The 25,274-nt window shown below is 47.4% G+C and overlaps 10 protein-coding genes across 10 annotated transcripts; 6 read left to right on the top strand and 4 right to left on the bottom strand.

Annotated features, from left to right (window-relative positions):
- Window positions 1-639: 639 nt before the first annotated feature.
- On the top strand, window positions 640-1,754 carry N7471_012954 (uncharacterized protein; the record flags this gene model as incomplete). Its single annotated transcript, XM_057285673.1, has 4 exons — window positions 640-702; window positions 766-1,047; window positions 1,120-1,268; window positions 1,502-1,754. The coding sequence occupies 4 exons, from the start codon at window positions 640-642 to the stop codon at window positions 1,752-1,754; spliced, it is 747 nt and encodes a 248-aa protein (XP_057131939.1).
- Window positions 1,755-1,931: 177 nt separating this feature from the next.
- N7471_012955 (uncharacterized protein) lies at window positions 1,932-2,543 on the top strand (the record flags this gene model as incomplete). Its single annotated transcript, XM_057285674.1, has 1 exon — window positions 1,932-2,543. One exon carries the CDS (start codon window positions 1,932-1,934, stop codon window positions 2,541-2,543), a length of 612 nt encoding a protein of 203 aa, XP_057131940.1.
- A 974-nt stretch (window positions 2,544-3,517) lies between these two features.
- On the bottom strand, window positions 3,518-5,224 carry N7471_012956 (putative MFS drug efflux transporter; the record flags this gene model as incomplete). The annotated part of the gene is made up of 1 exon (XM_057285675.1): window positions 3,518-5,224. The coding sequence occupies one exon, from the start codon at window positions 5,222-5,224 to the stop codon at window positions 3,518-3,520; it is 1,707 nt and encodes a 568-aa protein (XP_057131941.1).
- A 1,026-nt stretch (window positions 5,225-6,250) lies between these two features.
- On the bottom strand, window positions 6,251-8,123 carry N7471_012957 (arylsulfotransferase family protein; the record flags this gene model as incomplete). The annotated part of the gene is made up of 2 exons (XM_057285676.1): window positions 6,251-7,564; window positions 7,629-8,123. The coding sequence occupies 2 exons, from the start codon at window positions 8,121-8,123 to the stop codon at window positions 6,251-6,253; spliced, it is 1,809 nt and encodes a 602-aa protein (XP_057131942.1).
- A 2,328-nt stretch (window positions 8,124-10,451) lies between these two features.
- N7471_012958 (uncharacterized protein) lies at window positions 10,452-12,320 on the top strand (the record flags this gene model as incomplete). Its single annotated transcript, XM_057285677.1, has 6 exons — window positions 10,452-10,608; window positions 10,657-10,727; window positions 10,785-10,898; window positions 10,947-11,029; window positions 11,086-11,505; window positions 11,560-12,320. Exons 1-6 carry the CDS (start codon window positions 10,501-10,503, stop codon window positions 12,318-12,320), a joined length of 1,557 nt encoding a protein of 518 aa, XP_057131943.1. The 5' UTR covers window positions 10,452-10,500.
- Window positions 12,321-13,061: 741 nt separating this feature from the next.
- On the top strand, window positions 13,062-14,048 carry N7471_012959 (uncharacterized protein; the record flags this gene model as incomplete). The annotated part of the gene is made up of 1 exon (XM_057285678.1): window positions 13,062-14,048. The coding sequence occupies one exon, from the start codon at window positions 13,062-13,064 to the stop codon at window positions 14,046-14,048; it is 987 nt and encodes a 328-aa protein (XP_057131944.1).
- A 176-nt stretch (window positions 14,049-14,224) lies between these two features.
- Window positions 14,225-16,544, bottom strand: N7471_012960 (putative C6 transcription factor; the record flags this gene model as incomplete). The annotated part of the gene is made up of 5 exons (XM_057285679.1): window positions 14,225-14,743; window positions 14,794-15,707; window positions 15,761-16,256; window positions 16,320-16,431; window positions 16,483-16,544. The coding sequence occupies 5 exons, from the start codon at window positions 16,542-16,544 to the stop codon at window positions 14,225-14,227; spliced, it is 2,103 nt and encodes a 700-aa protein (XP_057131945.1).
- Window positions 16,545-17,259: 715 nt separating this feature from the next.
- On the bottom strand, window positions 17,260-18,584 carry N7471_012961 (aromatic ring-hydroxylating oxygenase subunit alpha; the record flags this gene model as incomplete). The annotated part of the gene is made up of 2 exons (XM_057285680.1): window positions 17,260-17,743; window positions 17,797-18,584. 2 exons carry the CDS (start codon window positions 18,582-18,584, stop codon window positions 17,260-17,262), a joined length of 1,272 nt encoding a protein of 423 aa, XP_057131946.1.
- A 682-nt stretch (window positions 18,585-19,266) lies between these two features.
- N7471_012962 (uncharacterized protein) lies at window positions 19,267-22,110 on the top strand. Its single transcript, XM_057285681.1, has 6 exons — window positions 19,267-19,576; window positions 19,667-19,823; window positions 19,896-19,984; window positions 20,051-20,191; window positions 20,250-21,483; window positions 21,538-22,110. Exons 1-6 carry the CDS (start codon window positions 19,464-19,466, stop codon window positions 22,018-22,020), a joined length of 2,217 nt encoding a protein of 738 aa, XP_057131947.1. The 5' UTR covers window positions 19,267-19,463; the 3' UTR covers window positions 22,021-22,110.
- A 625-nt stretch (window positions 22,111-22,735) lies between these two features.
- Window positions 22,736-25,079, top strand: N7471_012963 (uncharacterized protein; the record flags this gene model as incomplete). The annotated part of the gene is made up of 5 exons (XM_057285682.1): window positions 22,736-22,763; window positions 22,811-23,214; window positions 23,264-24,018; window positions 24,070-24,871; window positions 24,924-25,079. 5 exons carry the CDS (start codon window positions 22,736-22,738, stop codon window positions 25,077-25,079), a joined length of 2,145 nt encoding a protein of 714 aa, XP_057131948.1.
- Between the last annotated feature and the right edge of the window lie 195 nt (window positions 25,080-25,274).

Raw genomic sequence — 25,274 nt, forward strand, 5'->3', positions numbered from 1 at the left:
ACTCGAAAGCGAATGTTATCTGGCCGAAATAGCGTAACTCCGCCTATGCAACCGTGCAATAAAAATGTTACTTAGAAGCATGGTAGAATTCTGCGCTTCAATGTTAGGCTTGAGGTGACACCGGATTTAGTCACTTGCTAGACATTTCCGTGCGTGAAACCTGCAGGGTTCATATCCTGCTCACCCATCATTATCTGTCGATGAACTGAGAACGAGACCAAGGATGTTCTACAGTTTGCCATCACATAGGTAATTACTTAAAGCATAGTAGGCGGCAATTGCGCTTTGCCATGTTGACCTTATATGCATGGATTATCTTATTCCATGGGATGTTAGCCAAAAAAAGAAAAGAATGAAATAAAAGGAATCCTTTATCGAGACTAAGATAAAACATGTTGACTTTTTTTAGTACTCTATTGCACTGTGAAACAATTTGCTTAGGTCCTATTATCAATGTAAGAAAGGATAGTATGCAGGGATTCGTATTTTGCAATGTCATCCCCCGACCCCACCCCAGGGACCGTCCCTTTTCACTGTCATCACTCAAAGGTATTTCATTCTAAACCTGAAGGCCAAAAAAGTATCAAAGAGATTGAAATAGACAATTTCGCATACCTGTGACTTGTGTGTACTTTCACAATGCAGAACGCCCGAGGAAAGCGCAGGGCTTCCTGCATCCCTTGCTACACGCGAAAACAAAAGGTACTTGAGAGAAAGTAGCCCGGTTCCCCATGATAAATGGACAGCCACTGAAAAGGTCTTTAGTGTAATCGGCAGCACCCGTGCAACCATTGTACTCGCCGTCGGCGCCCCGAGGACTGCGCCTATTATCCATCGGAAGCAGTCCAACTGGCCAACCCACCAGTGCCGGACATTCCCCGGGAGATTGAGCAAATCGGAAGCCACCAGCGAACCAATACCACAGACCTCATATCCTATGATTTGTTTCCTGACAAAGGCATAAAAAATCCAACGAAAAACCTACTGACGGAAGTATTTGGCTATTCCGAGGATAGTCACACCAATACCTTGGCCCTTTTGCAGAAAGTACGTCGACTTCCAATGCCACAACCACGCGTGTAAATTGCATAGTTTTGTATTCATATATATCCTCGCCAGGGAGAATCATACGAAGAAGAGAGCCTCGATGGCAAAGGCCAAGCCCTATCAAATAGCACCGCGACCGAGGCCCAGCAGTGCCTTGAGAAGATGCCGGATCGACCAATCTTGGATTTCCTCGTGAGATACTTTGCGGCTGAAGTAAATTGGTGAGTTCTCTCGAATTTTTCGATTGCCTGGATCAGATCTCGGGCTGTCTGACTTGTCGAATGCGCGGCATTAGGATTGATCAACTGATCTACCTTCCATGGTTCCTTGAGCAATATCACCTATGGTGGACCACCAAAAGGCCATCGTCCGTGTTTGATATAGAGTTCGCAGTCGTTATGCTAAGAATGTGCTCTTATGCCTCGGAGTTTCTCCCCTCCCAATCATATACCAGCGACACGATTTGTGGCACGAACCTGGCGAACATTCGTCAAGCGTGTGATGATACTGCTGAAAATGTTTCATTGATATGCGCTCGCCTTAATCCTAAAGGCAGTCTGCTTCGCGTACAGCATCTGGCCTTTGCGGGACTGAAATCCCGATGTGAGGGACGAACGAGTGACTTCCGGGATTCGCTCAGCTGCGCAATCCAGGTTGCTTTAAAAACCGGAATCGACAGAAACACCACAGAGCTGCGGGAGAACTAGAAATGGAGATGCGACGCAGAGTATTTTGTAACCTGTACATATGGGATAGGTATCAGGATCAAACTCTCCGTTTTCGCTTTCCTGCTAACCACTTGGGGCGCATGCTCCTCTCGCAGTATTTTGTCCTGGCAACTAGATCGTATTGCCATGTTGCCATACTGTCTGAGTACTGAAAGCATGCCGCGCATGCACCTAGGCCCCGAGCTTGAGGATAACAAAGACCTAGATGAATACACGGAACATCTTCTTCAAGCCCGCTTGGCCAATTTTTGGAAAACCTCGCATGCGAACTGCAATTCTGAATATGATATTGTCGCGGCAGAGGAGAGATATGAAAGGTTTTGTAACGAATATCTCATCACAATCCCATCTGCTTTTGGTTTGCAACCCAACACGCAATGGGATGAACATCTTTCAATGCTTCCGAAGCAAAGAGAAACCTTGCATATCGCCATATTCGAGTCTCTTTGTTACAATTTCCGGCCGGCACTAGTACAAATGCCAAGGCAGACACATCATCTTCCCAAATACAAGCAACTCTTACTATTATCTCAGCGAAAGGCTCTCGCGGTTGCCGCATTACGTGTTCTAAAATGCACTTCTTCCTTGCACGCTCTGATGGGCGGCTCCCAAACACGCTTTACAGACATCATTCGACCGACATTCGAAGCCGCAGTACTTCTCGTGCACCTCTGTACCGATGAAACTTTGTTTGAGGGGGATGAAGATCGACGCCCCGGCCTGTTGAGAATGGATCCCCTCAGGGATAGTATGGGGAATCTCAAATAAGAGGAGTGCACGAACGCTTTTTGCGACGCCCTCGGTCGCTTGCAGATGCTGGCACAGGTCAGCCACATGGCCGAAGTAGGTGCACAAGCTCTCTTACAGCTCCTTCAGAAAACGATAAAGCTGTCCTGGGTAGGGCACACAGAAGCAAAAGCCTCTTCTGCCGCAAATGACAATCAAGCAGATGACGCTTCAGGGGACATTGGTCCACCGGACTACTCGGATCCAGGTCCAGTCTCTTTACCTGGTATGACTGCGGTCACTGCATCTGATTATTCGGATTTGAGCTGGGAAGCACTAGCATCTGCACTTCGAAATTTTCCGTCTGGAGAACTCATGAATATGTGATATCTTGTTTGCTCTATATTAGGATGTTATATAGACTATATACTCTTGGAATCTTGATATAGACCCTGTTTTCCCTCTCTGTCTTTGCCGCAAAGCTTCCCTGTAAATATGTGAAAATAGGTGATTAGTCGTAGGTCTCGAACACTGTAGTTTGAATAAATGCCAAAGCTACGTTCCATGATCCCCGAATCTTGAATCCTACTGCAGCCAGCCTCTTAGGACCTCAACCGAAAAATGTTCCTACATTTTAGAATTACATGGCCTTTGGGCAACTTCGGATTTGACTGGGCTCCGCAAAATCTGCGGGCCATTGAATACAATGCTTGGCCGATGTCTAATTCATCGCCCAAAGACCATCGGGGTGAGAATACACCGAAGTTTCTCAGTCAAGATTCGCACCATGATTAGTTCATCATATATCTAACTTTGGATTCAGCCTTGCAGTGGAACTCATATATGTACCCGGTGCGAGGATCAGTCAATTGACTTAAAAATCAACCTTCTTATACAAACACCCACATATTGGCCAATATTGTCGCAATCTCAAATAAACCAAATCGAAATTGTAACAAGGAAAGTCAAAAGAATGATATCTCCGTTTCCCATTGAAAGCACAGATCGTAGACTACTCAGGCAACCACAACTCCAGGGCCGGCGCCGAAGAGTTTCTGGCGGCGCATGAGCAAACCTGAAACGGCGACGAGAGCTCCGCCTACGATGACAAGAATATAGGTTTTAGCGATTGCATCAACAATGGCGTCTAGAACTTGGGTCTTCAAGTCCAACGAGAGGTTCTGCACAAGGTCCGAATGAGCACCCAAGATGGCGAGTTTGATCTCAGATGCCGGCACTTTAGGCAATATTTGTTGAATCTTTTGCTGGCTGGAATTTAGGAGAATGGCGTTTGCGATGGCGAGAGCGAGGGTGATACCCACGAACTGCGCCAGCGTGATGAAACCGATCGCCGGTGCAATGTTCTCTGCAGCCACAACGGCCTGAGTAACAGGGAACGATGCTTGGAGGAACATACCAACACCAGCACCGAGCAATACCGTGTAGCCGTACACTTGGGATTCGGAGGTGTCCTGGCCAACTGTATACATGAGGGCGGCCCCGGCTACAGTGAACAAGCCACCCACTAGGAACCAAGGCATATAGTGCCCCAGCCTAGCCATCAAATTACCATTGACAAAGACGAATACCACCATTACTACCACAAAAGGGAGCAGACGCACGCCAGCATCGAGTGGCTTATCCGTTCGAATGAACTGGAAGAATAAGGGAACCATGTAGATTGGTACGAGGGCACATGCGCCACCTGCCGCGCTCGTTCCGAAGAGAAGAAGAACAGTGCGCGATTTTAAGAACTGCACTGGGATGATACGCTGCGGGACTGTGGTGCCTATTGCCAATACTTGCTGAAAGCCAAGTAAGATCCAAAGCACGCCGAAGACGACAAACATCGCGATGATTCGACCCGAGTTCCACGGATATACTATCCCACCCATGTTGATAGCAAGGATTAATGCCGTCAGCAAGCCAGCTTGCAGCACGATGCCAGCATAATCGAGCTCAGATACGCGCTCCTTAGCGGAAGCGCCTGGGCGAGGATCCTTACTCGGAATCAGGAAGATGTAGACGGGTGCGCAAACTGCCCCAATGAAAAGGTTGATGTAGAAAGCCCATCGCCATCCCACGGACGATTCGCTGAAAGCACCTCCAATCACGGGGCCTAACACGATCCCAAGACCCCAGGTAAGGCCGGTACAGGAGATATAGATTGGGCGCTCGGCGATTGTGGTGGTGGTGGCGATGAGCGTCATGCAGCCAAGGTAGAGCCCTGTGCCTCCCACCCCAGCGATGGCACGCCCCAGAATCATGACATATATAGACGGAGCCGCACCGCAAATGGCGGAGCCGACCTCGAAAATAGTCACATGGAAGATGTAAAACCACTTGGCAGTGAAGTGGCCGTACATGCGGCCCCAGACCAGATTGGTGGCCGTCGCACTCAACAAAAATGCCACACTCAACCACGGTATCTTCTCAATACCACCGAGCTCCTGCACGATGACAGGTTGAAGATCAGCTACGACCGTCGCGTCGAGAGCATATAGGAAGGTGGAAGCCAATATGGAGACCAGTGTCAAATACCACTTCCAGCCATTGATGTCTCGCGGCGGTGCCTCCGGCTCAGTGATAGCTAGCTCAGCTTCAGAGACTTCATTGTTGGAATCCTCGGTCGAGTCGTCTGTTGGGCTGATTGAGCTGTCTTGGTGGTGTTTCTCCTCAACCAGGTTGCGGGTGGCGCCTTGTTGATTGTTGAGCACAGTCATACCCGCGATTCTAATGTGACTTTTGGGGATGTAAATATGCTGAAGATGCACAATGGAAAGGAGAGCAGCCTTATTATCGTGTCTTTGAGGCAAATCGTACAACGTGCGGTGTGATGAAAGTAAATGGAAGTAAGAAGGTTAACAGAGAAGCACTCATATTGTCTTCCGCTCTCTTCATTTTTATACTGGCTTAAGTATATAGAACTGCGATGTTAAGTAAGTGAAACACTTTGCAGGGATATAGTTTGACTGATTAGAAAGACACTGTGATTTGTCAAGCAAGTATTGATTTTACTCACAAGCAAGGCCTCGAATGGGAGATTAATTCAATTTGTAATGACCATGGTGTGAAAGACCTTTGATACCATAAAGGTTTACTAAAGTTATCTAAGGTAGAGGTCTTTACCTACCTAGGTAGGGCTACGTGGATTATTACTAAACCCGACATTTTTCGGCTCAGCTTTGTTTAAGCCGTAAATTGTCGGCCGTGATCAATATCGATTACAAATTTATCTTCAGTTTTGTCATTTGTGAAGGATAATTCATTATTAAAATGAAATAAATAAATCATTTCGTGACCGTCATCGTAAAGATCATAAGCTAGCTCAACTAGCAGTCATGATCCAACACATCACAGGTACTCCCGATTTTCCCTCCTCGTTCTAAGCTGAATTCGACAGATTGTCCGACCTGCACCTGTGGACGTGTTATATCCTCGGGATATGTTCTTTTCTGCAGGGTATCGTTTTATCGAGTAGTTTTTTGTCCACGTAGCACCACGTCGAATTCATAGGAACGGTGAACGCTACAATCTTTTGGAAATATTTAACTCCCTTGCCGAGCAATTGATATGATGAACAGGGTTCAAAGTAACAGCGATGGAATATGGTTCGCACATTCTCAGCAACAAACTTATACTAACCAAGGACGCAAAAAGGGGAATGAGGAAATGAATAGGAATTCATTCCTAAATATGTGCAGATCAAGTTATGTACATGCAAAAGGGGTATATAGGACGCCCGCATCCTATAATGGTAGACGACCATGTTCATCATGGCCTTCGTTCTCATCCTTGTGCGACACCAACTGATAGGGGCCACTGGAGCCGAACCCCTGGCGAAGTCGACGGTGAACAGCGAAATGAACGCCGCAAATAAGGCAGACAAGTACCACAAAAATGATGGACCCCAGGGCCCATGGGTTTATATAGGAAGAGCCCTCCGATGATGACGCTGGTAGTCGCTGGAGTAATTCCGTTACACCGAGACTCTCTCCGTTTGAATTGATTGCACGCAGGCGGAAGAATGAATCAACCTTGGGGGTTAGCGGGATTTCGGTTTCGAAACCGTCGCGAGGGACTTGGTCGATAGCCGTGAAGGTCATATTTCTGAGGTCTTCGCCGTCCCATGCCTCAACTCGCCATTCTGCTACCTCGGTGGCACCGTTCCAACTAACAAAGACACTCTCTGGTGTGACTGCAGTGTCGGGGATTGTCAGAGGGTTACCAACCCAGTCGAACTTGAACACTCGGTAGGAGACGACACGACCAAATGTGAAGAAAGCAGAGGCACCAAAGTGCACATTACATACAACATCGCCCTCTGAGGAGAACTCGGTGAAGGCTGCAGAGTGGCCCCAGCCCACGAGCACGTTCCCTGTGTCGAGTACTTGCATGTTACCTTGAGAAACGGCCATTATGCCATGCGGATGGTCGAAGGATTGCAGTAATGTTGCCTGCTGTTCTTTCGTATCCAGATCAATGATCATGCCACGGCTCACCGCGGAGAGGTTGTCGTTATTGTAGGCTGCATTGTCGAACAAGCTGAGGCGGTTGGGCCCTTGCCAGCGAGCGTCATGCTGCCAAGAGAAATCGGTGGCAGCTCGATCGGAAGCATCGGCAAAGTTGTTCCGTTTCCCTCCTAGTGACCAGAGGACATCACCAGTAGTGCCATCTATACATGCAACAGTATGGAGGTGGCGTATCGAAACCAGGTACCGGCCCTGATCATCCTTGTCCACACTGTTAATGTGCGAGTGGTCATACCCCGAGGTCCGTCCGTGGCCAGTATCTCCAATCGGATAATAACTATCACTCGGGTCGTAAAAGCCAGATGCGCGCCACTGGAATAACAGTTCTCCGGTTTCGAGGTTGATTTCCTGAAACATTCCATCATACATCCATCCCAGCTCTGGGCCGCCGATAGAGCTCAAATCCATCGGGATAGGGTCGTAAATCATTAATATTGCGGTATCGTTGGAAGTGATTTGGAAATCATGGAGGTCGCCGTCATATATGCCGATTGGAGACACCACATACTTCTGGGTATAGGTTGAATCAAGCTGTGATTGGACAATGTAATTAGAGAGCCGGAATTGTGGTGAGGTAGCTCGGTGTACTACCTACCATGTACCATGACCCTCGTCCATAACCGTCGGCTGTGTCTCCTTGCCAATAAGTGAGGTAGTCCTCGCCCTTGTACCGCTGCAATTTGAAGTCTTGTGTCGTACCCCCGTTCCATTTTGTCCACACAAGCTCCCCAGCGGGATTCAGGATCATCGGACCGGGGTGGGCAATTGAATCGCCCCGAGGCGCAAGGAATGTGTACCGGGGATCGCATTTTGCGCCAGGCGGGGTGATTTCGACAACGGGTGACTCTTGATCGAAGGAGTTGTAAGTTCGGTCTGGACCGAACCCTTGAACTCCTAAATCATACCAGCTTAAACCGGCGCGGAACCGGAATCTGAGAAGCTGTGGGATAGCAAACAGATAGAATACAATGAAGCCCCCAATGGCGGCGAGAATCAGAGCAATCCGTCGGAAGGGAAGGCGGGCATGCAGACGATCATTGCGAAGCCAAGAGCTCAGGCGAAGCACGCCAGAAGAAGTCCACAAGAACATTAGCACATCACGGACGCAACAAGGGATTCGAGCGGAGAGACAGTAGGAATCTTTTGCGTTGGAGACAGGGGCTCCCACACTATGGTTTTATTTCACATCCTCCCTCCAACGTCGATTTCCCGCAGTCTATCCGAAAGACTTCTTGTTGGCAGGAACCACCCGTTCTTGGCGACACCAACAGTGGAACTGAGCTTGTACGCGTATGGTGATTCGGTAGCTGGCTGATTTCCATAGGAATATCATGGTCTGCCAAGCTCCCCGTGGGTCAGGATCCCTTCGAGAGTTGCGCGTCTGCACCAACCAGCGACGAAAACACCTGCCGGGACGGTCACGTAGCGGTGATTGCCTCGTGGCTAAATGACGAGCCATCAACCATCCAGTGAGAAGAAAGGCTCCAAGATCTTCTAGGGAAGGGCAACGCCATCAGCCCCACGCGTCGTCATCAAAGTACTGGGATGTGGCGCTAATGTGTGGCGGTTCGGCTAAATCTTAGGATCAGATAAGAGAATTCAATGTTTCCTCCATGGCTATTAATTATTGTAGTATGTTGGGAAAGGATTCATCAGCAATATACTTTTGTAGTTCAGTCACAAGTCTACCGTTTTTTTGCCGATCTCTTTGCCCCTCTCCTTCTCGCAAAACCTCCGGAAATCGGTCTTAATGTCTGCATTTAGTTTAGTCCCAAGACAACGGGATATTAAACAGGCGAATTCATCTAAAGAAAGGTTAGAACATAGGTGCAACATACGTAGGTCCAAAAAAAAGACGCGCAATTCATATAATTCTCCGTAATTTGACGCCAAGAGGTTGTGGAGTGTTCGTCATTCACTAGATGGGCCCACGCGTGGGGATGTATTTCGGCAGATGTTGGGTGCTTGGCACGATTACATACAACATATAGGGGGTTTATCTTTGAACCTTGAGAACGGCTCGAAGAATGCCCTTGTATATATATATGTAGGACCTAGTTCCTTCAGCTTTCAGTGAGAACACGGTGGCTAATACTCCGTATGGAATATCATATTGCCACATATATATAAGTGGTTTCATCTCCATATTCCAACCCAACCTTGACAAATGCATCTTTGGGGAAATGGTCGGGAACATAAAGAAGCGTAACCCCGTGACTTGCATGGGCACCGTATTGGCTTAGCTGAGAGAACATATCATTCCAAGATTCATTCTATCTAGCCCTGTTACCGAATGATTCTAACAACTTGGGTTAAGGAAAAACTTAAATTATACTATCAGCCAGCCTAGAGATCTCTCAATATCATTACGGAATATGGAGTATATATTATGTACTAGTACGGAGTACCTACATAGTATGTAGCAAGCCACACGAAGTAGAGAACGCCAATGAAATACATAACCATAGACGGAATAACAGGTAACTATAATCAACTTTCGGCTCAAGTTTACCTACTCTATACATATATCTAGAATCATATACAACTCTAAATGAAAGCTTAAAGGCTATCAGTATGGATATTATATTGGTGGAATAGCTCGAAGAAGTTGAGGAACATTAGAAGGATATCCAACTGAAATATATTTGACCCGGAAAGGCCGGCAAAAACAATATATTTCGCACGAGGTAACTAGTATACCTATGTTGTAGGTACTCCGTACTATGATGTATGTTGTAGGTGGTCGGATACATATTATTTTATTGTGGAATATCGAATCTAACACTATTGAATCCTATTTTAAATTCGATGTGAACCAAACCTTATTGTTCTCGGGCTAGTAGTATTAATTATTTGTGGATATCAAATATTATGCGACCGTCTTGAACTACGGAGTACAAAGTACAATATTGTACATATCTACAAATTTAGCGCATCCTTATAACAACATTGAAGTTGACAAGGATGTACAGAGACAACCCTGTATTTCGAATTCATAAATATGAGACATTTACATATGTAACATTATTGGGCTCTGACCTCTAGCGGTTTGTGCACCGAAGAAACCTGGCTCTAAAGTTAATAACCACGAGTATCGAATCATATTCGAGTATATATTTTGTACTCCATTTTTTCCATTACTCCATATTTGGTAACCTTTGAAATTCATACGAAGAATGTGTGATTCTGGAATAAAAATGATATATTATATGTTATATTGATATATTCTCTATAATAGTACAATATAGTCCTACGGGGTAGAATAAAGGTACATACAACTGTTGTATGTACATAACATAGTACCTGCACATGCGTCACTGGGACCAAATAAACTTCTTCTTCGGCTCCACTTTCGGGCTTTTCTTCCCTTCCTCCCCCCTTTGATTATGACCTTCTCCGGGGGCCCCTTGGCCTTAGTCTGATCGCGTTTTCCCCTTTTTCTTTGCTGTACACTCACGCGCGTCGATATGAAGGGAGAATTGGACAAGAATATGGTGTCCCAGGACGTCGGCATCGACGCGACCGACCAGGATGATTGGGACATGCAGCGCCTAGGAAAGACCCAACAGTTCAAAGTGAGTTGCGCCTTGCCCCGAACTGGACCCAATACTGATCAGCGATAGAGAAACTTCCGTTTTTACTCGATCTTAGGTTTCACGACGACATTGATGGCCACATGGGAGTCGATTCTGCTGTGAGTTTGGACGCGCGATACTACGAGAGAACACCGGGAATAATGGGGAATGCGCAGCACGAGTACCTACGGCCTGACCGATGGCGGACGAGCCGGTATGGTCTATGTATATATTGGATCGTTTGTGGGATTTTTCTCCGCCGTGATCTCCATGGCCGAGATCGCCTCCATGTAAGTTCGGTTCGACCTGCATGTCGCGCATGGAAATTGACTAGCCAGCTCCCCAACATCCGGTGGACAATACCACTGGGTCAGTGAATTCGCCTGGCCGAGATGTCAACGATTCTTGAGCTATCTCACCGGTTAGTCCACTCGTCGAATTACAATCCGACGATCTCCAGCGCTAATTCGGTTCTAGGATGGCTTTCGGTGCTAGGCTGGCAAGCTGCTTTTGCTAGTATTTGCTACCTCTGCGGTACTCTGATTCAAGGACTACTCGTCTTCAACTACTCGGATCCCTCCGGTTGGGTGTACGGCTTTGAGCGCTGGCATGGGACACTGCTGACCATCGCTATCGCCGCCGTCGGAACTGTGGTAAATACCTGGGGCTACAAGATTCTCCCTCCCATGGAGGGCCTCATCCTCGCCATTCACATCTTCGGTTTCGTCGTTGTCGTTGTCCTGATGTGGGTCATGTCTCCTGGACAGGCCTCTGGGGATTCTGTCTGGAAGGAGTTCACAAACTCTGGGGAATGGCCGAGCATGGGACTCGCGTGTCTGGTGGGTCAGCTGACTCCGATATTCTCCTGGACAGGCCCGGATGCTGCTACACATATGGGTAAGTCAAACGCCATATCTCTCCTCATTCGCGACGATGGCTAACATCTATTAGCCGAGGAGGTCCAGAATGCTGCCTTGGTGGTCCCGTGGTGTATGGTTTCGACCGCTTTGATCAACGGCGGTCTCGGCTTCATTATGCTAATTACCTTGCTATATAAGATGGGAGACTTAAAGGATGTGCTCGCCCCGGCGAGTGGATTCTCCTTCCTCCCGGCAGTTAATCATGCCACCGGCTCCGTGGCTGCCACCAATGGTGTGGCTGCTATCATACTTGTGATGGAAGTCTGCAGCGCCATCGGTATTCTTGCGACAGTCTCTCGCCAGACCTTTGCTTTTGCCCGCGATGATGCCTTGCCGTTCTCTAAGCATCTGGCTCACGTGAACCGACACTCTCAAATCCCCATCTGCTCCGTGTTGGTATCGACCATTATTACCGTGCTGCTGAGCTTGATCAACATCGGATCTACGGCCGCGTTCAACGCTGTCGCATCCGTGATGATCGCTGCACTTTTCACCACTTACATCTTGCCGATTGCCGCTGTCATTCGGGTCCGTTTTCAGCCGGGTGGTATTCCCCCTTCGCGCTTTTCACTCGGTATCTTCGGGTTGCCGATCAATGTCTTCTCACTGGCTTGGCTTTGCTTTGCCATCATTTTCACCTTCTTCCCAACTGCCAATAACCCGACCCCGGTGGATATGAATTGGTCTATCCTTGTCTTCGGAGCCGTGGTCATCTTTGCAATTGTTTTGTACATTGTGCATGGCCGCCGAGTATATCGTTCACCTGTGACGCAAGTGCGCAAGGTTGAATAAAGCCTAACTCTGGTATTATTGAATCAAGCTTACACTCCATTGGCTCAAAGGTTTGCGCCCAAACGCACTATCTATTTTGGCACCAAGCGCTGGCCCATTTTTCTTTTGCGTATATGGCATTTAATAAAGATCTGGACATATTGAATAGAGATAATTTGATACCAAAAGCAATCCCAATCCACCTGAGCAGCGTTCAGTCCGAGATTACACCATTGAGCTCCAAGCATTGTGAGAATTCGGTACTTGGCCGAGTGCACAACGTACCATTTCTGATTTCTAAATAGAGGAATCTTGTCTTGACCTTTCAAGGGTGCTTTCGGTGAATTCCGGAGTTCATGTTAGGAATGCACCTGGCAATATCTTATCGAGCTGAACTAATTCGACCATCATTCTGGCCTATTAGAGAGCGCAGAATACATCCCTAGAGGAGGCATCCCCGCGGACATCCCTGCAGGTTTTGGTTTGGAATTAGTAAGGAAAGGCATCTATCTTTCAACAGATAAAACGGTAATAATCTAACTAAAACGTTTGACAGTGACATGATTCTCTACATCAACTTCCCTTTTAATTTTTACCCTCAGTGCAACCCTCGACGCCATTCTTATCAGGTCGGCCGAACCCTCCCCCGCAGGATCAAAGTATATTGTACGGTGTGACAAGTGCGTGTGACACCGAATGACCTATAAAAGCCTTTATACTTTACTATTTGCACATCGCAAAGTTCCTAGACTTTTAAGAGACATGGCATCTCAAACCCGATACGTCGATCGAGTCATTCCACGTATCTCGATGCATGATTTCGAAGCTCGCATCGATGAAATCACTGATCAACTGATTCAAGCCGCCGAGAATGTCGGATTTTTCACCTTGATCGGTCACGGAATTTCCAAAGAAGATATTGAATCCATGTTTGCGACATCGAAAAGTTTCTTCGATCTACCGGACGAAGTCAAAGCCACTGTACCGTGGAATGCAAACAATGTGGGATGGGAAAAGAACTCACAAATCCGACCGTCTACCGGAAAGCCCGATAGTAAAGAGTCCTACCAGTTGCAATTTGGCGAGAATATGAATGACCTATGGGTCAAGTACGACGACCTGCCTGGTTTCCGGCCCGCCTCTCTCGATTTTATGGACCGCGTCCAACAAGTATCGGAATGTTTGATGCGATGCTTTGCACGGGGCCTGGGATTCCCTGAAAGATTCTTCATCGAGTGTCACAGCATCTCACGACCGAACTCCCAAACCACTATGCGTCTACTCCATTACTTTGCCTTGCCGGAAAATTCCGACGGCAAGGTTTATCATCGCGCAGGGGCACATGCCGATTGGGACTTTTTGACTTTACTTTTCCAAAGGGACGGCCAGGATGGGCTGGAAATCTGTCCCGGTCGCGAGGTGGTGACAGAGTTTGGTATTGGGGACGAATGGACCAAGGTGAAGGCCAAGACTGGCGAGATCGTGTGCAATATTGGCGATTTACTCATGTCCTGGTCGGATGACAGGTTCAAGTCAACCTTTCATCGCGTCAAGGCCCCTTCTGAGCCCGGTGATTATTATGGCGACCGATACAGCATTGCTTACTTCAATCAGCCCTGTAAGGATTCTTTGATCCAGGGGCCCTCGAAGAAGTATCCGATGGTGACTGGGGCTCAGTTTACCGAAACCGCTATGGAACGGAACTTTTCTGCCTTGCAGGAGAAGTTGAGGACGGTCGCACCGGCATAACTTGTTTGGGAACGCGTGGGCATCAAGTTTTCATCTGGGCTTTGTTAGGAGTGTTTCCGCACAAGGGTATTTCCGCATAGGGGCTGTGGGCAAAAGATAAGTGTGGGGGATTGAGACGAGAGTTACGGCCTGAGAAGACAGTAACGCCGCAGTAGAAGTCAATGAACGTATTACTCCTATAAGTTTCCAAAGTCCCACCAAGTCGAAAATCCGTCAATGTTTCCGAGAGCGGATTCGGAATCTGGATATCCCACATTGTTCTCCATATCAACAAATTGCGAGGGATCCGTCCATAGCCAGGGGGTATTGGTCATTAAACTGTCAGCGGGCGCAACGAGTTTCTCACCAAGATCGAGGTCAGAAGAAGCTGGGGTGGAAGATATGTGCGGCATCGTAGGTGGAATGTGGGCAGCTTGACCACCATCCGCAGTGTTAACTGTGACAATCGGGGACATTGCAACAATAACCTCTAAAGTAGAGGCAGGGCTGTCCTCCTCCTCTTCCGTAGAGACGGTTGGGGTCAACGATGGATGTAGCAAGCCACCCGTCGACACTTCGTGTGGCTTGGGTTTACAGTTGACTTGAAGAACATCCCACATTAACGGTATACTGAGATGAATCTTCTCGGGTTCCCAATCATGATCGATATTTTCCGAACCGGAAGCAATTCGAGTCATCTTGTCCAGCGTTTGATCCTGCGCATTTGTTAGCATTGGAAGCAGCTTTTTGGTTTCATGAGCCCTACCAAGATTCCACAAGCAGGCGAAAAGGACACAAAACTCTTCAGGAACCTTCGGCATTTTGTGAAATCAACCTTGGATTTGTACTTTAGTCGGGGATCCGCAGCACAGCAGTAGTACAGATGCACTGTAGCTGCAATGGCGGCAGCGTGTCCGAAGAACGGATCGATCAGTCGCATCTTCTTCTCCGATACCATGTCTATCATGCGGACAAGCCAGGTAGCGTGTAACAAGACCAACTCGGATGACCGTCTCCAGAAAGCGTTCGGGATTGCCAGATTGTCGTTGTATTGTGATGCTACAATGTAGAGGAAGGGATGGTTCAGAACCGTCAAAATGCAATGGTAAGTGAACTGTAGCTTCAGCCATGGGGTCCAGTAGTTTCGGCTCGATCTCAGCTCCTCTGCTGTTCGCTCGTAAAATTTGACCGAATCATATCGATGGCACTGGGAAAGCTTGTTCTCAATTTCTGTAAGGTCGGAGAGCACCATGGCGTACATGGAATCGTGTCGCCAGGGTTCTTTGAGCCTATTTCGAGCACAATCGGAGACATATGTGCGCACTCTGCTCCAGACCCAACCAAAGTGGGCTGCTAGGCTCCAAATCCCTATATCAGATGGTTTCGAGCAACCAAGATCATCTGTCGGCAGTGGTGGAGGTTTCGCCTCCGTCCCATCTTGTTTTGCGCGGTCGCTACTTGAGGCAATATAGAAGGTGCGCATAACCTCTGATGGGATACAGAGAAACCCATTTTGCTGCCCGTAAGACTGCTCCAGACATTGCAGACTCCAGAATAGACGCTTCTTTCGCTCGGCCATGGGGCCTTCGCCGGTATGACTCGATTCGAGGTCCAGCGTTGCCGACCGGCAAAGATGTAGAGCAAGACCGAGATGGAAGCGACCGAGGTGTATATCTCCATCTAGAATAAAATCAGCATTTGAAGTCTCTTTACTTGGTGGCCAAGGCTCATACCTAGAAAAGAGGAATAAGAGAGCAGACAAAGACTCTCAATGGTTTCAAGTTCCACTGTGCCGTTGGCCATACGAAGCATGACCAGGCTTCTTGCACTATCTCCATAATGTTGTAAATGGTCACGATCTCTTGAGAATCGTGAGGTCAAGGCGAGTAGGCAACAAACGAGCTCCTCTGACAGATGACTTGGGTCTGAGACCTCTTCACGATCAAAACACCAAATCGGCTGTCGATGGCAATATTCAAAGTAAAGATCAATAGCTTTGGCGATCGCAGATGATGACGGCTGAGAGCTCGAGTCCTCGTAGCCAAACGCGAGGAAGAATGGGTCATTGATTGTGCTTGGTTCAATGGATGGTGGACGTGTTGTGGCAGGATAGCATGTTTCTGAAATTGCATTTCCTATCTCCTGTGCTTTTTCTGATGCAAGTGTTTGAGTTGGTCTGCCACTCAGGATGAGGTTTACCTTCTCTTCAAGGAATGCTAGCCTGTCGTCCTGTATAAAAGAAGAAAAATGAGTCAATGATTGGTCACTGACAGCGCACAAGCCAGCACATACAGACTGCCCTCCCCGGGACCCTCTGGGTATTGAGGTGTAAAGGCATGGCTGATTTAGGCGGACACAGCTTGAGCAGGACGGTTTCTCGGCCGGACATCGGGTCTTCTTTCTTCTGTATGGAGATCAGTTCCACCCCCACAGATAGACAATGTATTTGCCTTACCGGCAGTTAAGACAGGCCTCGTGGGAACGCAGCCTTCCGCGAGCGCTCTCTCGTGGCATCATTGAAGGGAAAATTAAAAAAAGGGGGATGCGGATTTAGCGGGGTATTGATAGCGGTTTAGTTTTAAGATAGATGGGATAGATGGAGATAGAGGGGATCGTCATGACCAGATTAAAAGAGGGGGAATATTTAGGGGATATTTAGGAGATATTTAGGGGATAATTAGAGAGAGATAATGAGTTTACGCACGTTCAAAATCCAGACCCTCTTGGAATAATCGAAGGGGGAACAGACCGTTTCTTTGAGGATTATCTCCTTTTCTCCTCTTTTCCCCCCGCCTTATAAGTCCCCCCATTCGACCTAATCTAGAATCTGATGTGCATGGACCGTGCATGTAACATGAAATTTATACTGAAAAAGGTTAAATGATCCGGGTGATTCTTGATTCTTTATCTTTGCTATTATTGAGTTTCTGTATGAACGAGGCCGTAAACTACTCCGTAGTTCGATATGGCCTGCATGGCTTATCATCCAGAAGTATAATACTACAGCTTGCTATATAATTGGTCTGTGTCTTTTTATAGTAATCTTGGGATCTTTGTAGAGAATAAAACTGTTCATATGACCTTCGTTCAATATAACCTGTCTCGTGATCAAACGCTGATATCCATGGTTGCATGTAACAAATCATGCCATCTTCATAATAAGAACAAATGAAAGCTAAAAAAACGATTAAAATGAAATGTTAACTAAAAAAAATGGATATTATGGAAATCATTAAACCACCATAGTCTCAGGTGCCGTTGCTGCCACAGTGGGAGGTCCACCTCCACATCCTCCTCCACAACATCCCCCCGAAGTCAAAGCCGATGTGTCATTACTTGTCAACTTGGAGCAAAAGTCCATATCCTCTTTGCTGACTGCCTCTTCCCTGGGGAGTCTTTGTCGTGCAGGCCAAATCTGCTCCCCTGCATCCTCTTCCCGCTTATGGTGCTCTGCGATCAGGTGACGAACCACAGTCTGGAAGTAGACCGACCCCTCTTCCGTGGGGTGGAGTTGGCCATGTGCAGAGACCCCTGTGTTTAGAGTCTTTTGTGTCTCGACACAGAGATCTTTGTTTTCGGAAATAATACCCTTGTACGTTTCGTTGATGATTTCAAACTCTTCATCGCTAGAGTTCTTGTTACGGTAGACCTCATAGCGCACTGAGCATGTGGTGGGGCCCGTAGGCACGAGTCGCTGCATGAAGAAGTAGTGCGGCCTGCGTACACAATTAGCATCAATAGGATTACATTGGGAGACAATTCTACCCACAAGACGGTCATAGCAGCATTGGGGAAATAGTAACTGGTGGCAGTCTTCAGCTCATTGGCAATCTCCTCGGGTGTGGATTTGCCGTCTTTGGTATCCACGGCGTATGAGCCGAGAGTGGAAATCGAGGGAGTGTACCATTCGTTATAGTGGTCTGCCATAATCTTCCAGTTGTACTCTCCACTTATTTCCCAGGTGTGATCGAAGTTATAGTCCTCGAAGTTAAAATCCTTGAAACGTGGCTGTAGGTCGATTCCTTTGAAGTCATCTTCCCACGAGATCTCGGGCTTGTCGCCGGCATCTAGATTGAGCCAGACAAAACCGTTGACATCAATATGAACGTGGATCGGAAGAAGGCCGTTTTTGCTCTTGTCGAAACCTTCCACCTCTTGGTACCCGGGTGCTTTGGCAAGTTTGCCGTTAAGGCCATAGGACCATCCGTGATATTGACAAGAGAAAATCCTGGAGGTGCCACCCTCTTCGGTAACCACTGGGAACGCACGGTGTCGACAGACATTGTGGAAAGCATTGATATTTCCCTCGCGATCTTTCACTAAAATAAAAGCGTACCCGGCGATTTCGTATCGGAGCCAGTCGCCTGTTTTGGGGAAACGGAGCTTGTGTGTGGTCAGAAGCCATTTCCGACAGAAGATGGCGCGTCGCTCAAATTCATGAATATCCTGCGAAGAATACCATGAGGTAGGGAGAGGGTGAACTGGGAAATTGGCGTCGGTAGGGGTGGGACGTGTCTCTGTTTCCCCAAGTCCGAAGTAATTCTTGAGCATCGACATTTTAAAGGTTAGAAGGCAAGTGCTATGCAGAAAGACCAATTGGGGAATGTAATCCAGTGTTTACTGCTCTTGAAACTCTGTCAATTCTGCCATTTAGAACAGAAGGTGAGTTCCTTAATATAGGCACAGAGCATTTCGATCCCAATGACAGGTACCATGATCATGAGTTCATACTTCCCCATGAGGATATGAAATCTACAGGGTTCGACCGATCACAGGATCGGGGCGGAGGCTAAGCCGTTCATCGCCCAACCCGTTTTTAACACCCGGTAGACCGTGCTAGACCATGACGATCAAAGGGAAATCGGATGACGGCTGCAATTACCGCGCTGGGTGAACGCCACTCGGGTGGTCGGGTTTCCTGCCGGGCTTGTGAAATCAAGAAGAGAAAGTATGCATACATGTACTGCATCGTTTCAATGTTCGGAGGGTATGCAGATAAACACTCGATATTCTAAAACAGGCTAGGCCGTGATGCATTGCTGTTACGAGGTTTAGGCTCAAACCCCAAAATTGGATATTTATATTTACCTAACTTGGTCAAAACCAGATATCAAATGATTTTTGGACGAATAGGCTAAAGGCACTTCCCCGCATAAGGTCTCAGCCGATCACATGAGCGGCACATGAGTTTATCAAATGGCCGATCAAGGCCGTTCTCTTCTGCAGATGCAACCTTGAACGGTTCTGTTCTCTGACTTGAAATTAGGGGAATTACTGACATTCATTGTGTTACGCTGTAGGAACTGGAGATGGAAATGTATGTAAATTGCAGAGTTGATATATGGGCACTCGCCAAGAGGTGTACCAGCTGTACCCCGCACGGGACCTATTGACATTTTCTGTCTTGATCGAGATAGTTAACACTTACCTACATACATGTATGTAGGCATTTTTAAGCCCAATTTGACTAGTATGAGCTCAATGGGCGATAACTACTCCATACACAAAGTTTCTTTAAAGAGAACCCGGCAAGCTTGTGGTCCTTGTCGGTAGGTGCCAAGCCCCCGATAAAAGAAGATCCTGAAACGGTCAGAGTACCCGATTGCCGACTTTCCATTTCTAATATGCGACTTTGATAGTCGGAAGAAGGCGCGTTGCCCAGGCGAGAAGCCGGCATGCTCGCTGTGCCATAGGCTAGGGCAACGCTGCTCATACGGACCGCAGGCATCCCGTGTAAATAACCACTCGGTTTCGGTTCCTGTGCAAAGCCAGGAGACGCAACACAGCATCGATGAGGTATTCCTGCTTTCTATCCTAGTCGGCTCATTAGACTTGAGGTGACGTTTGGGACTATGCTAAATTTATCAGACCCAAGGGGATATCTCGAGCTCTGGGTCGAGCTCAGGGAGGCTTCAGCGCATCGAAGAAAGACTAGACATGATGGCACTTTTACTCCAGTATGGAAAACACTTCGTATCTAAGCCCTGGAAGTCGCTAATCAAAAAAAATTTCGAATCCTACAGAGAAGCCTTACCAAGGTCTAATTCGTTACGTGAAGTATCCAGTGATAACCAGCTCAATGATAATCGCGAGCTGCAAGAGGCTTCTTATGACGACTTCGAAATAATAGATTGCCCAGAGAATCACTCGCTGTCTTCACAAGAGTATGTTTGCATTTTCCGCTCATTGGTCATCACAAATATCCTAATGAAAATGAAATAGAAGTGGTCTTCCAATTGCATTTATCGAGCAAGAAGTGGAGACCTTCCTTACCTACTTCCATGACCAGCCATATTGTCTTTTTTCAAAAAAGTGGTTGCTCAGATATACGAGCTCGTTACCACCGGAGGTCGCATTTCCATTAGTTGCCCTCACTTCCCGCCTACCTCGACGATCTCGTGGATCTTTGCATGAGAATACACCACAAGTAAGAATATTCGCGGAGAAAGCTTGGAACCTCTTGTCAAATCAATACAAAGATGGCAAGATGGGTCTCTCATTTCTCCAGGGTACATTCCTCATGGCCCAGGTCGATTTTGCTGATGGAAATGCTCATCGAGCATATGCGTCGGTTGCCCTTGGATTACGTGCGATTCAATCAGTGGGGTTAAATAAAGCAAAGGACTCGTATCTCTCGAATGACCTGGAGATCGAAACGAGAAAGCGCATTACTTGGGCATTTTTTATGCTCGATCGCACTTATAGTGCTTCCCGAAATTATTCACTGTCACTCTCAGACAAGCAATTCACACTTCCATTTCCTTCCCCAGAGACAAAAGCACTGTTCCATGATAATGAGTCCCTGGCCCAGGGGTCTTTACATGATGGTCCGGGAAAACAAGGGCAGAAAGTTGATTATGGCATTCTCGCATGTCTCTTGAGGCTGTACTCTTTATGGGGGAAAGCCACGGAGTATGTCTTTGAACCATTTGCCGAGAGCTCGCTACCTCCCTGGCAAACGGGATCAGCTCTCGCGATTCTCGAATCAGAATGGTTGCAATTTGAAACACATTTTGCAGACGCCCATCGATATATAAACGTTGATTTCAAAAGGCGCGCCCGAGAAGATCCACAACCACGTACATACCTCTCGACCTGGGTGTGTGTCCAATTCCTTTTCCATTCAATCCAGTGTCTGCTGCACCACCCATTCGTGATCATGACCAAGCTTCGCAACTTTAACGGGAATCTCTCGGCAACATTTCTGCAAAAGTCGTTCGAGACATCACTCCTCCACTCTCGATGGATAGTTCGGCTCATAAGGGAAATGTCAGAGGTCAACTTTGAGACCTGTGATCCTTTTCTGGGGTATTTGGCTGCGATCGCAGCAACAATCCAACTTGAGCATACTGGCAGCAAAAACCCGCAAATTGCTCTTCTGCTAAATAAAGAATTTCGAATCCTTGTCGACTTCATGACAGAGCTGTCTGTGTATTGGGAAAATATGAGCGTCCTGGTAAGTCTGCTAACAAAATAGGGAATCAAATTGCTGATTATTTTCTCCGTCAAGGTTAACAAAGTCAATGAACTTGCTGCCCGTCATCAAAACTATGGGTCACTCTATTATAATCAGGAGGGTTTCTCGGGTGCTTTATCCAAAATGCCAACTCCTTCGAATATGCCTAGAATGTCCGCAGAAGACGAGGGTCTCATGTGGGAGATTCTTGATTTTGGCTGCTCATCAGGAGACGAGGCAATGAACTTCGGGAATTTGGCCATGCCCCAAGAAAGCAAAATCCAAGCGAATGAAGGGCATCCCACACAAAGCAGAACGTCGTTAAGAACGCAACTAGTAGGTCAGCAAAACAAGGACGAACAGAGAGGGCTAATGACCCCAAACCTTCCAAACCTTGACCAAATATCCGACTCCATCAACGAAGGCCCTTTGCCTGAGTGGCCATTTCAAACGAGGGGTGGTGGTGATGTGATTGGGGCAATGCCGGACATTCCAGATTGGATGATCTTGGGAGACTATATGGCAGAGCATTTGTGAGGAAAAGGGAGTTTGTGAGTTGTGTAATACAGTGAATGTTGGGCGTGTATTGGCGTGCCATGTATCCTTCTAATTGTCTTTCGTGGCCCCGAAGAAAATTAAGGGGTCTGAGTTTTTCATAAAATTAATAGCGTGGCCTTAATCTTGAACGTCTGTTTGGTTCAAAAGTATGTAGTAACTCCGAAAAATTGGTAAATGTTCCTGTCTATAACATGAGGTATTGCTTTTGATAGTGCCCGTCACAGCTTCAAATCTTGCTTGGCAAGGAATGATCCTCTCCACTTCTCATCTTTCTTCCATCTCCCATAATAACGGTAGCGCGCCTAAACGTTGATAAGCGAGTAAGGGTGTATTAGCAACATTTATCAGGAGCATTGACTTTGGAGGTGTGGGATCGTTATGGGGGGGGGGGGGGGAGCCATGAAATAAATAGCGCTCTTCATCCTGTTTGGGGTACAGCAGACCTTCACAATATAATGTCCAAGTTCGGTTACTTATTCCATTACAATTGTCTCTTAACATTTCCATAATATTTCCAATCTTTCTAATACATGGAATTCTCATTGTTGTGGTGACCCCACACGAACAATATCAAGATCCTCGCATCTCCGAGCTATTCCTTCGTATTGTTGCTCTTTCATTGTACACCTTTTTATTAAAAACTCCGTCTTGTTTTTTCTTCCCCTTTCTTCTCTCTCGTTCAATAATTTCAGTCATGGAACGAGTCGTAATCGTCGGAGCAGGTTGGTAGCACTTGACGATCAAAATGGACGTTAGCTAACTTGTTTAGGTCTTTACGGTCTCATCGCAGCCAAGACGTATCTACAACTTGTCGGGAAATACGACAGTGAAAGCACAGCCAAAGGTACCGATGAAATCGCTGAAATTCCTGCCTGTTTTACAGAGAACATCGATGCTTCCCCAACGGCCCCATCGGAAAGTCGCCTTCTCGTGATTGACTCTGCCTCGGATATTGGGGGTACTTGGGCTGAGGAGCGCCTGTACCCAAACTTGTTGAGCCAGAACTCATATGGACTTTATGAATTCAGTGACCTGCCTCTTTCGGACGTTGTTCCAGAGGAACATGCGGATGACACACAAAGTCAGTTCATTGCAGGCTGGAAGATCAACCGCTATCTTCGTGTATGGGTTGAGAAATGGCAGCTTAAAAAACACATACGATTGAACTGGACGGTAAGATACTCTCGGTTCTACGATTGCGGGATTTCTGAATGATCTCTAGGTCAACGATATCAGCCGTCTAGAAAGCAAAGAGTGGAAGCTCAATATCAGTGTATCCACGTCCCCGGGTCAGCGCATCACCATTGTCTGCGACAAGTTGGTCTTGGCTACAGGACTGACCTCGGTACCAAATATGCCCAACACAAAAGGGTCATCAATGACCTCCGATAATCCTGTTCCAGTTATCCATGCCAAATATGTTGGAGACTGGGCTCGAGAACACTTGGGATATCAGCCACTGAAAGCACCTGAGCCCGGGGCTGTTCACATTCCAGTCAAGGATTCCCCTTACCCACAACTGCGATCGGTTGCAATTTATGGTGGTGCAAAATCATCCTTTGATCTGGTGCATTTCTTTGCGACTTTACATCGCAACGACTCAAAGTTGCACCTTAAGTCTACACAGGAAAATCCTGTCCAAGTACACTGGATTATCCGTGATCGAGGTGTAGGGCCCGCGTGGATGGTACCGCCAATGTCTACTCTCCCAAATGGCGACACCGTTGCAAGCGATAAGGCTGCCAGCAGCCGACTACTCACCCATCTCACCCCGTGCTGCTACGAGACTCCAAAACGTTTGTCTTTCGGGCCCAGGGGTCTTCACTGGGAGGGCTCATGGCTAGCGCGGCTATTCCATGGCAACCCAGTGGGCCGATGGTGGATTCGTTGGCTCTGGCGATCGATTGACCAAAGCTTGGAGGACACGGCGCAATATGATTCAGATCCAAAGATGGAAAAGCTTCGCCCAGAGAACAGGTAAGTCCAATGAGAGGGCATTTGTAATACTCGGTGACTGATTATTTCCAGTGTTGTCTCGTGCGCATCAGGTATTGGTATCGCAAACCAAGGAGACCTCTGGGAAACAATTAGATTGCCCAATGTCAACGTTTACCGATCAGCCATCACGGATATCGTCTCTACCGGGCCGGAGAAATCCAGGGATTCATCCACAAAAGCTTTGGTGCGCTTGGCAGACAGCAGTTGTATTGATGAAGTTGATCTGGTAATCCACGCGACCGGATTTAAGCCAATAGTCCCGATTCGGTTTGAACCTGTAAGTCTCCGTCTAGAACTGGGGCTATCAGCCCTGGTGGACTCGGAGGGTGAGGATATTCACGGGAATCGTGAAATTCCAGCGGAAACACCAGAGAGAATCAAGGGGCCACTCGAATCAACCATAAATGACCGCATAAAACACTGGGTCGATCTAGATCGACGTTCGGATGTCATGGTCAGGAAGACTTTAAATGCGACGAGATGTGCTCTCACAGACCGGGGTCCTCCCTCATGGGCCGAGTCTCACAAGCTGGTGCCATATCGCCTATTCCGCCGTATGGTTGCACCTGAATTAGTCGCACGAGGCGACCGCTCCTTTGCAACGCTCGGGGTTATTTTATCATCAACTATTGCTGTTGTTGCAGAGGTTCAAGCTCTTTGGGTGGCGGCGTTTTTAACAGGAGGGCTCGACTCCCCATTGAACATTAAGTCAATCCCAGACCAAGCTCTCTCGCTTGGAAATCTTTCGCTGGAGACTATGGAGAATGCTATCTCGGAGGATGTGATCTTGGGTTCATTGACGGGAACTGGCCTTGAAGTTGAGGCCATTCAGGTATGTTTGTTGCGCGAAATCACAGCATATCGTAGTCTAACCATTTCATTAGTATAATGACATGCTCCTGCGCGATTTGGGACTGAATCCCCACCGACTTGGGGGTGGTTTCTACACTGAGCTGACCGGGGTGTATGGGCCTTCGGTGTATGCTGGAATCGTGGATGAGTGGAAGAAGAGTCGAGGTTTGAAAGTGAAGAAGCTGTAGTTACCACCAAATGTTGATTATTCAGCCTAATGATTCCCTACCTAGGTAGCCTGCAACTTGATATATTATTGAATGTCAAAAGCTGCTTCTTGTCAACAAGTTCCTGTATGAGGTGGACCCGTGGACCCGTGGACCCGTGGACCCGCGGACGGCCGTAAATATGATTACAAAGCAAATCATGTGATAGTCAGGTGA

Source organism: Penicillium samsonianum, assembly GCF_028829775.1.
Source record: "Penicillium samsonianum strain IBT 33392 chromosome Unknown utg000007l_segment0_segment0, whole genome shotgun sequence".
Lineage (NCBI taxonomy): Eukaryota > Fungi > Ascomycota > Eurotiomycetes > Eurotiales > Aspergillaceae > Penicillium > Penicillium samsonianum.

Excerpts from the sequence above, each read along its gene's own strand:
- N7471_012962 (XM_057285681.1), top strand. The coding sequence starts at position 19,464 with ATGTATGTAGGCATTTTTAAGCCCAATTTGACTAGTATGAGCTCAATG. Across the intron at positions 19,824-19,895 it reads CGCAACACAGCATCGATGAG|ACCCAAGGGGATATCTCGAG; the intron begins GTATTCCTGCTT and ends TAAATTTATCAG. Across the intron at positions 19,985-20,050 it reads ATGATGGCACTTTTACTCCA|AGAAGCCTTACCAAGGTCTA; the intron begins GTATGGAAAACA and ends CGAATCCTACAG.